The sequence below is a fragment of the Camponotus vicinus genome, unplaced genomic scaffold (genome assembly GCF_025532165.1).
Source record: "Camponotus vicinus isolate PSW18456_S1 unplaced genomic scaffold, iyCamVici1.0 SCAF_4, whole genome shotgun sequence".
Taxonomy (NCBI): Eukaryota; Metazoa; Arthropoda; class Insecta; order Hymenoptera; family Formicidae; genus Camponotus; species Camponotus vicinus.
In genome coordinates, this window is record NW_028141976.1 from 6541065 (window position 1) to 6554548 (window position 13484).

The 13484-nt window shown below is 40.7% G+C and overlaps 1 protein-coding gene and 1 long non-coding RNA gene across 2 annotated transcripts; both read left to right on the forward strand.

Annotated features, from left to right (window-relative positions):
* The first annotated feature begins 8547 nt into the window (after positions 1 to 8547).
* LOC145970971 (uncharacterized) lies at positions 8548 to 9069 on the forward strand. Its single transcript, XR_014438708.1, has 3 exons — positions 8548 to 8602; positions 8675 to 8750; positions 8868 to 9069. It is a non-coding gene; the product is annotated as an uncharacterized LOC145970971 (long non-coding RNA).
* Positions 9070 to 11722: 2653 nt separating this feature from the next.
* On the forward strand, positions 11723 to 13192 carry LOC145969933 (uncharacterized). Its single transcript, XM_083096272.1, has one exon. The coding sequence runs from the start codon at positions 11723 to 11725 to the stop codon at positions 13190 to 13192; it is 1470 nt and encodes a 489-aa protein (XP_082952398.1).
* The last annotated feature ends 292 nt before the right edge of the window (positions 13193 to 13484 follow it).

A 13484-nucleotide genomic window follows, 5' to 3' on the forward strand; every position in this document is an offset into this window, starting at 1 on the left:
TTTTTATTTCTCTGCGCTTTTGTACTCGTTCTTTTTTTCCCAACCGCTTTGATTTTCTTACTCGTCCGTCGTCGCTTGCGAGCCGATGTTATTGCGGATCGTGCGATGTGATTATCAAGCCCGACAAAAAGGAACTGAGCTACATGCATTTTCGCATCAGACTTATATCCCGAACCCTTCATTAGACTACTTATTTTTTCTTTGGCTTTTCTCTTGAGTTTGTCTCGCGATTCTTCAAAACGGTGTTTGGCCGCTACCTTAAATGGCGTATTGTTTTCGACGTCTTCGATTACATTAACGCCAGCCCGTAAAGCTTCTTTTCCCACAGCTCGCGCGGCTTTACCTAAATATGGTAGTACGCGTCTGAATAATCCCCCGAGAAAACTGCCGATTCCGTGACCGCGCTGATAGGGCGATCCGACGAAAACTCGCGGGATTCCGCCACCGCGACCGCCTCCGTTCTGTAATTCGTCGCGATATACCGAGTAATAGTCCATTAATAATAATAATAATAATGAACGGTCAAATGCGTTTTTCTCTTTCGCGTATTCCGTGTATTTTATAATATCTAATCGATACACCTAAAATGCAAAGTTACCGTCAACGTTCCGAATTCGAATGGTATGCTCTTCCCCAGCTGATCTCTTATATCTATTTCGATCGTACGGAAACTCGTTCGCCGCAGCGCGATGTATTGCGCGGGCGAAAAATGCTTTATCTGAGTGGATGCAAACGGATAATCGTTTCGTGCATCGTGCGCGACTATTCGAAGAAGAGGCGATTGTACATCGCCCGTAATATAAGGTTCGCAAATGTCGCAGTAGACGAAAAGTTTGTCTGGAATACCTCGCAACAAACTAGCTGGTATGTCGGCTATTATATAGTCGTCACCCGTGAGTACAAAAGGAAATTTTGGAAAAGCAATGCTCGAAGAAGGAGGAATGTCAGGATTGTAGTAGATCGGTAGTAGATCGTTCGAACTTCCACAGCGTGAATCAAAACCGAGCATACGACAAAGCTTGTCGGAAAAATGCACATGATGTTCCATATCGCATTTCCTCTCTTTGCAGGAAAGTCTCATAACAACTTTACCACCAGCTTTTAATTCCCAAACGACATGGGCTTTTACGGGTTTGCACGCGTCATTCATTGTCTCTATAATATCGCGTACGCTCGAATAAACGCCTGGTGATACTTCGACATCCGCATGAGAAAACGCATCGATGCTCTTATTAATATCGATAAATTTTATTGTTCCTTCTCCAGGGCGTATATGTAAAAAGCTACACGGAAACTGGATCTCCGTGAGCGCTACTTCCCAACGACCGCTTAAGTCTATACGCTGAGGTAATTCGGTGGTGAAACACGTTGTTTTATTTTCCGGAAAGTAGCGCATGCTACTATTACTCGGGAGGATTATGTGAAATTCTTCCCCTCTCATTTTGATATTAAACTCGAGGCTGATATCCAAGAATCGAATTTAGAAGGATATCCCCGCCAACTAACTAGTAATTGTTTATTGTCGCCCCGTCCCTTGGTTTTTATCACGTGGTCTACGATAAATTCTCCCTCTCGTAAGTCTTTAATAACTTGCGTTAATTCCTGCTCGTAAAAAATCCCGTCTATAACCTCGCCCTGTAAATCGCTTAGTTCGTATACAGGAGGTCTTCTCCATTCGAGAACGCGATGAATTCGAAATATTTCTTCACTCCATCCCGCCTCGTATCCTTTCTCAAACGCTGCTTTTGCTCTACTAATGCGTACGAGCTCGCCCGCTCTGTATTTACACTTTTGTTTGCGCCCGCGATTTTTTCTTCCTTCAGCATCTTCGTCATTGATATTCCAACGTCGATTCATATTTTCTCGCGCGATACGCGCATTTTCCAACGTAACGATCGCTGGTTGCATTTTAATGCTAGAATGACGAGTATGATTGTAAGCGTGAACAATATCCTGCAAAATGTCGATATAACGGCGAGTATTTTTATGTGTAAAATAGCGCCACATCCTCTCCTTAAGTGTTCTATTGAAACGTTCGACTATAGCTGCTTTGATATCGGGATTTCGCGCTACACGAAATCGGATGTTTTTTTCTTTTAAGAATTTTTGTACAGCGCTCGCGATAAATTCTTTACCTTTGTCGGTTTGTAGGTAAACGGGTAAACGTTTTTTGTTTCTCGAGAATATGTTCTGAAAGGCCTTTATCACGCACGCCGAAGTTTTATCGCGCAAAGGTTCTACCCAAGCAAATTTGCTAAGTACATCGATAACCACCAGTAGATAGGAATATCCGTCGTTATAACTCTTAAGATTACGAAGATCGATTAAATCAGCCTCCCATAAATCATCGATATTTGTCACGTTATAATGTAAACGCGGAAATTTTCGTCGTACTGGACGATGCAGCGTGTACGCGTCTTGCGATTTAAGCCAGTCGACAACCTCGTTACGCGAGAAATTCGGCTTAGCCGCTCGTGATAAATTGACCGTCGCTGAATAGCCCGCGTAGTGCGAAGGATCGTAATATAATTTTTCGAGTTCCATCTTATTAGAATTTGCTCCAACCGAATAAACCTCTTGCTTTCTTCGTCGGGGAATTCTCGTCCTTACTTGCTAATGTTTTATCGGCCTCATCCTCATCCTCATCGGCAGATATAAATACCGTATCTCCTTCGGATACAACTGTCTCGTTTAACCTGCTGCGTGAACGATGAGTTTTCGGAGTGGAAGTAACAGCTGCTAATTCGCTGCTTTTAATACGACGAGCTATTTTGCCTACGTGTAAAAAACTACGATTTCCTATGAGACTGGAAGGTGTGTTTATGTCCTGCAGTAATCGCGCAAATTGAACTCTTCCGATTGCTTTTACTGTTTTTCTCTCGCGTATCGCGTCATTTATGAGATCGCTAATATTCGACCCGTTACAACCGCACCGTTTATAGTCACGAGTCCTTGTCTATCCCAACCGATCTTTGACGACGGAGCATCGAGTAAATATTTCAATAGCGTGTGAGCTTTGTAGCGATAAGTTTTCGGCACACTTTCGATTATATTTTTAATCATTTCCGCCGATTGATCGCGTTTTTTTCCGAAACTATTAGCGTCACCTCCTCCTCCATCTTCAACGCTACTAATTAAAGTACGCGTAAATTCTTCGGTATCGTCATCTTCCAAGTACATGTCCTCGTCTTGCTCAGTTTTATCTTCGGCGTCGCCGTTTAAAGCCCCACGCGAATCTTTGCGAAAACGCTTTTTTGCATCCCGAACAAAGTAAAGATAACGTTGAAGTACTTCTTTATACATTTTCCATCTTTCACCCTCGTCGGCGGGAGTCGAGAGATTGAGAATACGACACATCTCCGCATCGAGTCGCGATAAAGGGGTTCCCGGTGTCCGTACAGATTTATTATTATCATTTTCCGTATTATTAACATTTTCCGACTGTTGATTTTGCTGCTGCTGCTGCTGCATTCGTTGCATTTTTTCGAGATTTTCCGTAGAAATTAAAACCATTTTTTTAGCCTTTTCCATTTTTAATACTTTTCCAAATATTATTATTTTTCCTCACAAAGAATATAAAGAATTGTATTTCTTTTCACTCGCCGATAATCCGTGATAATAAAGCTCCGAGTATAGGACCGATAATATAGGGTAAAAATCCTCCGCGTTGTACCAATAGTTTTCTTTTAGTCTTCAAATTACCCCGCTTTGCCGCGATGCGCCGTAAAGTCGTTTTATGCTTGGACAAGCGCTTTTTTTCGCTAGATTCGAGCGGTACGTTACCTTCGAGCGTATTGAAAATACACTCCTGAATACACTTTACAAATTTATTGTCGGCATCGCGTAAGAACGCCGCTCTTTGATTTTTTTTCAAATAGCATAGAGTTTTTAAGAGACACAGGTTCCTCTCTCCGATGCAACGTTTTGCAGTCTTTATTGCGCTATTCGGTAAATTCCTCGCTGTCGCTGTCGATGATATTTTGTTAGGGTCTGCTTTTTTCACCATTGCGTCGTAATCGCACAACTACAACTCGCGGCTGCGAATACCTTTCTTTTATACGCTTCCGGCTCTAATGACAGATTTACGTGGTATGTAGACGTAATGTAGAGTATCCTCCGGAAAGATACACGTGCGAAATCGGTATTCGTCTGGAGTCGATTGTTTCAAATCGAGCAATAAATATCCATGCGGCTTCGAGGTAGCGTCGTAGTACGCTTCTTCCATAAATTTTGGATCGTCGGGATATACCTGACGCGCTAAATGACGAATTTGCGCACGATCGCGCGGATTTTTGAAAACTACTATATAATTCGCGTTGAGAGATATGTCGCGCTGTCCACGTCCCTGATGGAAAAGATTTTGCGAAATGAGTATAACGCTGAGATTCTTATGATGACTTCCTTTCGTAAATAGATCCACGATAGCGTCGCACGAAGACGATTCCCTCATAAAATCGTCGATTATCACCAATTTCGGAGAAAGCGCATCGTTAGAATAATCCTCCGGACGCGGTAACCCTTCGCGAAATTCGATTATATTTTTCCTCGATTTTATTAAAGCATTATCGCTATATTTGCTCTCGCTTTTCTCTTCTTCTCTCTCTCCCGTGTCGCAATGTAAGCACTGATACGCATCTTGCCACTCGGCGTAATAAAATAAAATTCTCTCGAATCGGACATCGGACATGCGGGATAAATGTCGAAGAAATGTTTTCACGAAAATTGTTTTCCCGCATCCCGTAGGACCGCAGACGATCGACGTCCAAGGATGTTTCCAGCGCACGTCCATTACACAAAATAATCGATTTCGCGTTTAGGAACAATCTCATAAATAAAAAAGTAAACGACGATATTTAACAACAATAATCTAAGAAAGAAAAAAATGCGCATGCTCCTCGAATATTATACAGGAATGTAAGAAGAAAATAAGCTTATTCGCGTGGGGCCCCATCCGCGCCGGCCACGTGCTCGCGCTAGCGTTCTCTGTTACGCGTGCGAGCGGAAAGCACCGCTGATTAGATGATACACGACGCGCGACCGCGAGTAAGCGTATTCGCGCGAGGGTAGGCTCGCATCGGCGACTTTCGCGAGCACCAACGCTAATGAGCTTATAATTGATTCTCCATATACGCTTATAGTAAAAATAAAATGCTTAAATTCTGGAAAATATATTTTAAATCGATGTATCGCCTAAATTACAAAATACCTGTACATACTCGTATTTTATGAATCAACCGATAGCTGACTCAGACAAACACTATCCCCCCGTGATACAATAATAATATCTAGAGATTCTTAAAACCCTAAACACACGTTAAAAAACTAGAGACATTCAATAAAATAATCTCATCTTAAGATAACCGTCAATGGTTTTCATTTTAAAATAACCCCGCTATATTTGCAATAGTGATTAAGAAAACAATTCTGTTTCCAAATAATTTAGGAAGATATGGAAAATATTCTCACCTTGAATCTACCCTAGCGAAACCCTCATCCTAAATCCTCAACCTATTTTTTTCTCATGCTGAAACAGCATATATACCGTATCGACTAAGAAATCTGATAAGATTTCACATTTTTTTTAAATTAAACATTCAGATATACCCCCGCCCGTAATATCTATAAATTTATCATTCGAATCTTCCTTAATAAAACATCCCCTAAATATTTTTCCCGTGGTGAATCACTCGAGATATAGCTTAGAGAAAATTTTTAGAAGTTTCTAGAAACGTTTATAGAAGTTTCTCGGTATTTTTCTTTGATTATTGTAAAATATTTTGTTTGAATACGCATTTATGCTCACTTCTGCCCATATTATTTCCCCCCACTCTTTTTGCTTAGATTTTTTTAGGTGGGAGAAGCAGTAATATAAGCGCGAGGACAAACCATGTATTCATTCGAATTTCGTCGTTAACAGAAGTTAAGTCTCGAGCGAAGAAGAAAAATTCTACGCAAATACGCTAACGTTGTTGTTGTGATTATTTTTTGCACAGTACATTTTTCGAGTTTGTTTCGAGTGGTTAATAGTAATGGCTGGAACGACCGAAATAGCCAGTTTTGTGAAATCCTCGCATGTTTGCGATATTAAGGAGCCGGGAAATGGAGACAATAAAATCGGCAACGGTGGAAGAAACCGACATTTGTTGCTATCAACAACATACGGACTTAATTCATCCTTCACTAAGAAGATACAAGTGGGATTGCAATCGACGAAGGAAGACTGTTTTGTTCCAATTGTTAAATTAACGAGCAATAATGCCGATGGGATTTGTCTCGACTCCGACACGTGGCAGCAATTTCAATCCTGCATGGAACATATGAGACAGTATTTGAACGACGATCAAAAAAGAACGGGAGGAATAAATCCGATTATTATTAACAATATCACCATCAACTTTACCAGCGCTTATAGCTCGAGGGCTATTCTAGTGGCATACAAGGAAACCAACGAATATTCCGCGAGTAATGTCGAGAAGGAAGAACAACCTCCGTCGAAGAAACGAAAAACTTATAACACCGCTATCGTGATGCAGAAAGTTACTTTCCTCGGCTTGGAAAATATTATAAAATGCATAGATACGCATTTGTCGCAATTAATTAATATCGTTGATACTGTCAATACATGTGCTAACTATATAATAAACGAAATAGAATTAAAACTTCCCTCATCGTACATAGATTGCGAAATTATAAAACTCACAATTAAAGGAAATTATGAACAAATCGAACAAAGTGTTCGAACTCAAATTAATAATTTAACATTTTTAGATGTATATTTCAGCATTATATTTGTAGAGATACTTTCGCTTAAATTTAATGAAATTTCTCGTGCGATTTTACAAAAACGAAAATTTTATGAAAACCAATAAATAAATGTACATCGATAAAATATAATAAATAACATAACAAGTTTTTCTTAAAAAAAAAATTCACAGAGTACTTTTTACTACGTTTTCAACATATTTCCCGATATCTCCTTCTGTCCTTTACTGCGAACACGCAGCAACACGTCGTGTATTATTATTATTATTAGCATTAAACGTGTATTTTTTCTTATAAAGAAACAAATAATTTTAAAAATTTATTATATTCGAGCAATAGCTATGGTCGACGCAAAATAAAAATCTTTGACAAATAAAATAATTACAAATTTTTTTTTATTACGCCTAGTTTTTAAGAAATCATATGCGTAAACCATTACTTAATTAAGGTAATTAGCAAAATGTTTAGCGTCAGTTGCTTTCTCGAAAAACAAAATAAGAAATGAAATAGATTATTCGCGCTACGGTGAAAAATATAATTACAATACGGTATATACGACTACAAGAAATTTCAAACTTCTACATTTTTTATGGACTTCTCCGTGCGCTGATAAAGGTTTGTTTGATTTTCCTTTTTGAGTGGGGAGGAAAATATATAAAATGGACAACGCTTAACCGAATATAAGCATTTTCGAGATTTTCTTTGCCCGAGGAAACTTGTACGATTTTCACTCGCGTGTTATTCCTTTAAGAAAAAAAAAATGGCGTGTAATAAAAATTTGATATCGAGTTGTGCAAAGTTGGCTGCGAGTTTATCTCCAAAGATAAATTCCGCGAGCTACATTTCCAAATTAACGGAAACAAGTGAACATAATTACAGCGTATTTTCGAATTTCGCGTGTGCCTGCTCCGATACATTGCTTGCAATTTTATATAAATTGGGGCATTTCGGCGGCGACGCGAAATTACTAAATATTGCCGGCGAAATAATTAGTGCACGAAGAGCCTTGAGCGAAGATGAAAAATATGAAGAAGAGGAAGATGTAGGTGGACATATAACCTACCTACTTCAAAACTACAGTAGGATCCAGTCGACGGGTAATTATTTTACTTATTTTATTTATTTTTGCTTTCAAAGAAAAAATACGAAAAATCGCGATTATAAAGTTAAATATTTAATTACTAATTAATCACAGGAAACAATAATCTCGCGAGAACAGCGATAGTGCGACCTTCACGTAGACGCCGCGCAGAGGAAGAACCCGAGGCAGGTCCTTCGCGTAAGTTTTGCACGTAATGAAAACGAGTGCTAATTTTTCTCGGATAGAATGTTCGGTAGTAATAAAAATAATCAATACTAATAAAAAATATTCTACATTTCAGGAAGACCGCGATTACTCGAGGAAAATCCGGCGATTCCCGTTGTCGTTCTTGACGACGACGACGACGACGAGGAAAACATGAACGCTGACGACATCACATATGCAATCAGTAGCCCTGATAGCGAAGTGTTCTCGCCGGGTAAAGATGATGATTATGTAAAAAATAGGCTAAAACGAAAATTCAAATATAAAAATAATTTTAGAACTGTTTTAAATTTTGTTTCTATAATATTAAATATTCGAATCTTGAAATATTATTAGAATTTCCGCGAGAGATGGAGGAGCGCGTGAGAGTGGAGATTAACGAAGAAGAGCCAGAAGAGAGTGGGGAAGAAGAAGAAGAAGTGCAGGAAGAGGAAGAAGTGATAGTGCTGGAAGAAGAAGAAGAAGAAGAAGAAGAAGAAGAAGAGACTGTGAGAGAGGAAGAAGAGGAAAATATATACGCTCCCTCCAGAGAAGGTAACTTTAATAATTTATTTCTCGATATATTTTTATGCTCGAATTTAATCCAAATTCTTAATTTTTCTTTAGAAACTCGTCGCTGGGGGATTAGCTATTCCCCAGAATATTAGTAGCGGAATAAAAAACAACAAATATTGCTAAAAAGGTGAGATTATTTCGTTGTATTATAATATTTATAGTACGGATTACATTCGAGTATAAAAATATTAAAATAATAAAAATAACAAAAATAGTATTTATAATTTATACGGTTTTTTAACAGTACAATACGGAGGTGGTGTTGACGGCCAACAAAATTCTGCGCTCTCCCACACCAATGAGGAAGAAGAAGCGGAAGAGGATGAGACTGAGGGGGAGGTAGCCGAGTTACCCCGCTCGGAAAATATTTCATCCGAGACCGAGGAGGGTGAAGAGGACGAGGAGGAGGAGCATGAGTACCAGCAGCAACAGCAACAACAACAACAGCAACAACAACAGCAACATCAGCAGCAGCAGCAACAACTTCACCAACAGGTCGGAAATAATAATTTTAATTTTGTAAATTTAATATCGGAAAATGTGCGACAATTTAGAAGATTCCGGGTAATCGGTAGAGAAGCGAGTTTCGCGATACGTCCGTTGACTGAAGGCAACGATATATATCACTCGTTAGAAAACGCGTTTCGCGAAATTCACGCGTATGCGTTAAATTCATGTGAACCGGGCGATTACGTAGGATTATCGTTTGATTCGCCGAATTTATCGCATGGTCCTGCGGGTATATCTTTTCGTCCGGCGCGTGATTTGAGTTACGAGGACATTTGGAGACTTGTGAGTTCGTTAGCACAGAGCGCCGGTGGTCTCGATATCGCCGACCAATTTAACATACGGGTTTATAATGTCTCGATGCCTTCGGGTCGCGGTCGCGTCACGTTAACACGGGAGGATGTCGCGAAACGTTCGATAGTCGAAATTAATAATTCCGATAACCTGTGCTTCCCTCGAGCTCTCGTAGTAGCTCAAACTTATAGCGAGCGCGGTAATATCCGTACGGGTGAGCTGCATGAGAAATGGAACGCGATAAGATATCAGCATTCTTCGTTACAACGCGAATGTGCATTGCAATTAACGAGAAATGCCGGTGTCGCAATACCGGAAGAGGGTTGTGGAATTCGTGAAATCGAACGTTTCCAGCGTTATTTCGCCGCCGACAATATCGCGATTATTGTGTATAATTTTAATACTTTCGGTCGCGGCGAAAAACCGATGTATGACGGTGCCGAAATACTCGCTTCTCTCGGACGCGAGTCCTCGCGGCGATTAAATATCATGTATTACGAGGATTCGCGACATTATAATCCTATTTTAAATTTAAAAGCCGCCGCTGGTACTCGCGATTATTGCGTAGCGTGTAATGTAGGCTTCCGAAACGATAGACCCAATAGTCACCGGTGCTTAAATAAATGCCCGCGATGCTTATCCGCACCACCGTGCGATTCCACTTACGCCGAAATAAAATGCGACGCGTACAATCGGCTATTTTACGGTGCAAGGTGTTTCGAGCGTCATCGTAGCGAGAAATCGTACGACGGTAGAACACGCGCTAATGTTTGTAGCATCGTGCGATTTTGCGATAGTTGCGGGCGTATCGTTAAATCGAATTTAAAACACGAATGCGGCGTTTCTTATTGCAAATTATGCCGTTCGCAACAACCGCGCAATCATATGTGTTATATGCAACCTCTTCGACAACGTGTCGATATTTCCTCTGCCGGGCCATCTTCATCAGCGAAGGTACCGGATGAGGTAGATATATCTAGCACGAGAGAAGAAGAAGCACGGAACATATGTGATAACGCGGAAAAGAACGAACGTGCATATGAACGCGGAAAGGGACGTGTGGCTTTCGTATTTTACGATTTCGAAACGCGGCAGGACGAGACGGTCGAAGGAACGGGAAATATAAAAAAACATATTCCGACGCTATGCATCGCGCAACAGATTTGTGAAGCATGCGTGGGGGAAAATAACATGCCCGTGTGGTGCCGTTGGTGCGGAGTGCGAGAGTTCGTATTTCAACGCGATCCGGTTAAACAGTTTGTAGATTTCGTTACGCGTCCGGTAAAATATTTTAAACACATAATTTGTATAGCGCATAATGCGAAAGCGTTCGACGCGCAATTTATTTTGAAATATATCGTGGAAAATTGTAGGGATATTGAACCGAAAGTAATTTTAAACGGCACAAAAATTATTCTTTTAACCGCGGGACATACAAAATTCATCGATAGCGTTAATTATATGCCGATGCGCTTATCCGAATTACCTAAGGCTTTCGGGCTAAAGGATACTGAAGATAAGGGCATTTTTCCGCATTTATTTAATACTATCGAAAATCAAACGTACGTCGGACCGTTACCCGATGTACAATATTATTCTCCGGATAACATGAAATCGCAAGAGCGCGAACGCTTTCTCACATGGCATACCGAAATGAGGGAAAAAAATACCGTGTTCGACTTCCAACACGAGATAGTGCGCTATTGTCGTAACGATGTTGATATTCTTCGACGAGCGTGCGTAGCGTTTAGAAAAATTTTCCTAGATCGCGGAAATGTATGCCCGTTCGAGGAATGTACAACTATTGCTTCGACCTGCATGACGGTTTTCCGGAAAAACTTTTTGCAAGCCGATACGATAGGCATTATTCCTACGGGGGGATACAGATGCGCGAGCAATCATTTGCGTAAAGCCTTATAATGGCTGATATGGATGGAGCGCGAACTCGACCGCCGTATAAATCACGCGGGGCGTGCGCGGGAATATCGCACGATCGAGGGTACGCTCGTCGATGGTTATTTCGAAACGTCTGTTGCGGGAAAGATGCAGCGTCACGTGTTGCAATTTCACGGTTGCTTTTGGCACGGATGTCCAACTTGTTTCCCTGTAAATCGCGATAAAGCGCTTTCGTCGGGGGAGGATCGCGGAGATACATTAAATTCGCGATATGAACGAACTCTCGCAGTTTCATGGCGCCTTCGTCAGCGGGGATACATAGTGTCGGAAAAGTGGGAGTGCGCCTTCGACCAAGAAATGCGCGACAATCGCGTAATGTATGATTTTCTCGCGAACCATCCGATGGTAGAAACACCACCGCTCGATCCTCGCGACGCGTTTTTCGGTGGGCGTACGGGAAATATCGCAACTCAATACGAAGTCACAGGTACGGAGAAAATACGCTACATTGACATATGCTCATTATACCCGTTTGTATTGAAGACGGGCGCTTTTCCGATCGGTCATCCGGAAATTTACGTCGGCGATGAATGTAGCGCGTTAGTCGGAAGGTCACCGAATTATAATTTCGACTCGCTCGAAGGCCTCATACGCTGTAGAGTACTCCCTCCTCGTGATTTATTTCACCCCGTACTTCCGCATCGCGTACGAGGAAAATTACTCTTCGCGTTATGTCGTAGTTGCTGCGAAACATTTTCTCAGACACCGTGCACTCATAATGATAGCGAGCGTGAATTCGAGGGTACCTGGGTAACCTGCGAATTACGCAAGGCCGTCGAGAAAGGTTATCTCGTAACGTCGGTAAGCGAAATTTGGCAATATAGAGTTAGCCAATACGATCGCGCGTCGCTGCAAGGTGGATTGTTCGCCGAATATATTAATACGTTTTTACAGCTTAAACAGGAAGCCAGTGGTTGGCCGAGCGAATGCGGGGAAAACGACGATGAGGCAAAAGAGCGATACTTGAGGGAATATGAAAAAACTGAGGGTATCGTTCTTGATAAGCGAAACATCGCGCGGAATTCTGGTTTACGCTCGGTTGCGAAACTGTGCTTAAATTCATTCTGGGGAAAATTCGGCCAACGATCCAATTTGCCTACTACCGAAATCGTAAAAACACAACAACGTTTCGCGACATTACTAACGAGCGCCGAATACGAGATAACCGACATATTACCCGTGAATGACGAGGTAATGTATGTTTCGTGGCGACTGCGACAAGAGGCTCTCGTTCCCTCGCCGATAACAAACGTCGTGATAGCAGCGTATACGACTGCACTAGCGCGTTTAAAATTGTACGAGTACCTAGAACGTTTAGATCGTCGTGTATTATATTACGATACGGATTCGTGTATTTTTATAAGCACTGGTGATTCGAACGAATACATGCCGCCTACGGGAAATTTTCTAGGCGACATGACGGATGAACTCGAAAGCTACGGCCGCGGTAGCTATATCGAGGCGTTCGTGTCCGGGGGCCCGAAATTTTACGCCTACATCGTGCGAACACCGGAGGGTAATACTCACGAAACTTGTAAAGTTAAGGGTATTACTCGCAATTACGAGAACTCGCGACGAATTAATTTTAATGCTATAAAAAAGCTACTATTAGCGAGAGAAAAAGACACACAGGAAAACGAAGAAGAAGAAAATAACGAAACTTCGATAAATCTACGCTTTAATGCGATTCGACGTACGGCGTTTCATGAAATTGTTACGCGAAGTGAAACAAAAATATGTGCGCCGGTATTAGTAAAGCGTAGATTTATCAATAGCAGATATTCGCTACCATACGGATATGTGTCGGTATAACAATATTCTTATTTCTTGGGTGACTTTTTCTTTTTTTAAATAAAAGTCGCGCATTTTCCGATTTTATTTTTAAAAATAGAATTATAAATATTGTAAGTAGCATAAGAAAAATGTAAAATTTATAACAATATAAATATAATTCTTCTTTGTATATATTTCTGTATATTAATAATAAGCAAAAATTTTATTAAAAAATGGCTGGTTTTGAAAAATATTAATAAATGTAAAAATTTTTTATCTTAATTCGAGTTTAATACTTTTAACTTTTCCCTTCTTCCTTTATAACACCCCC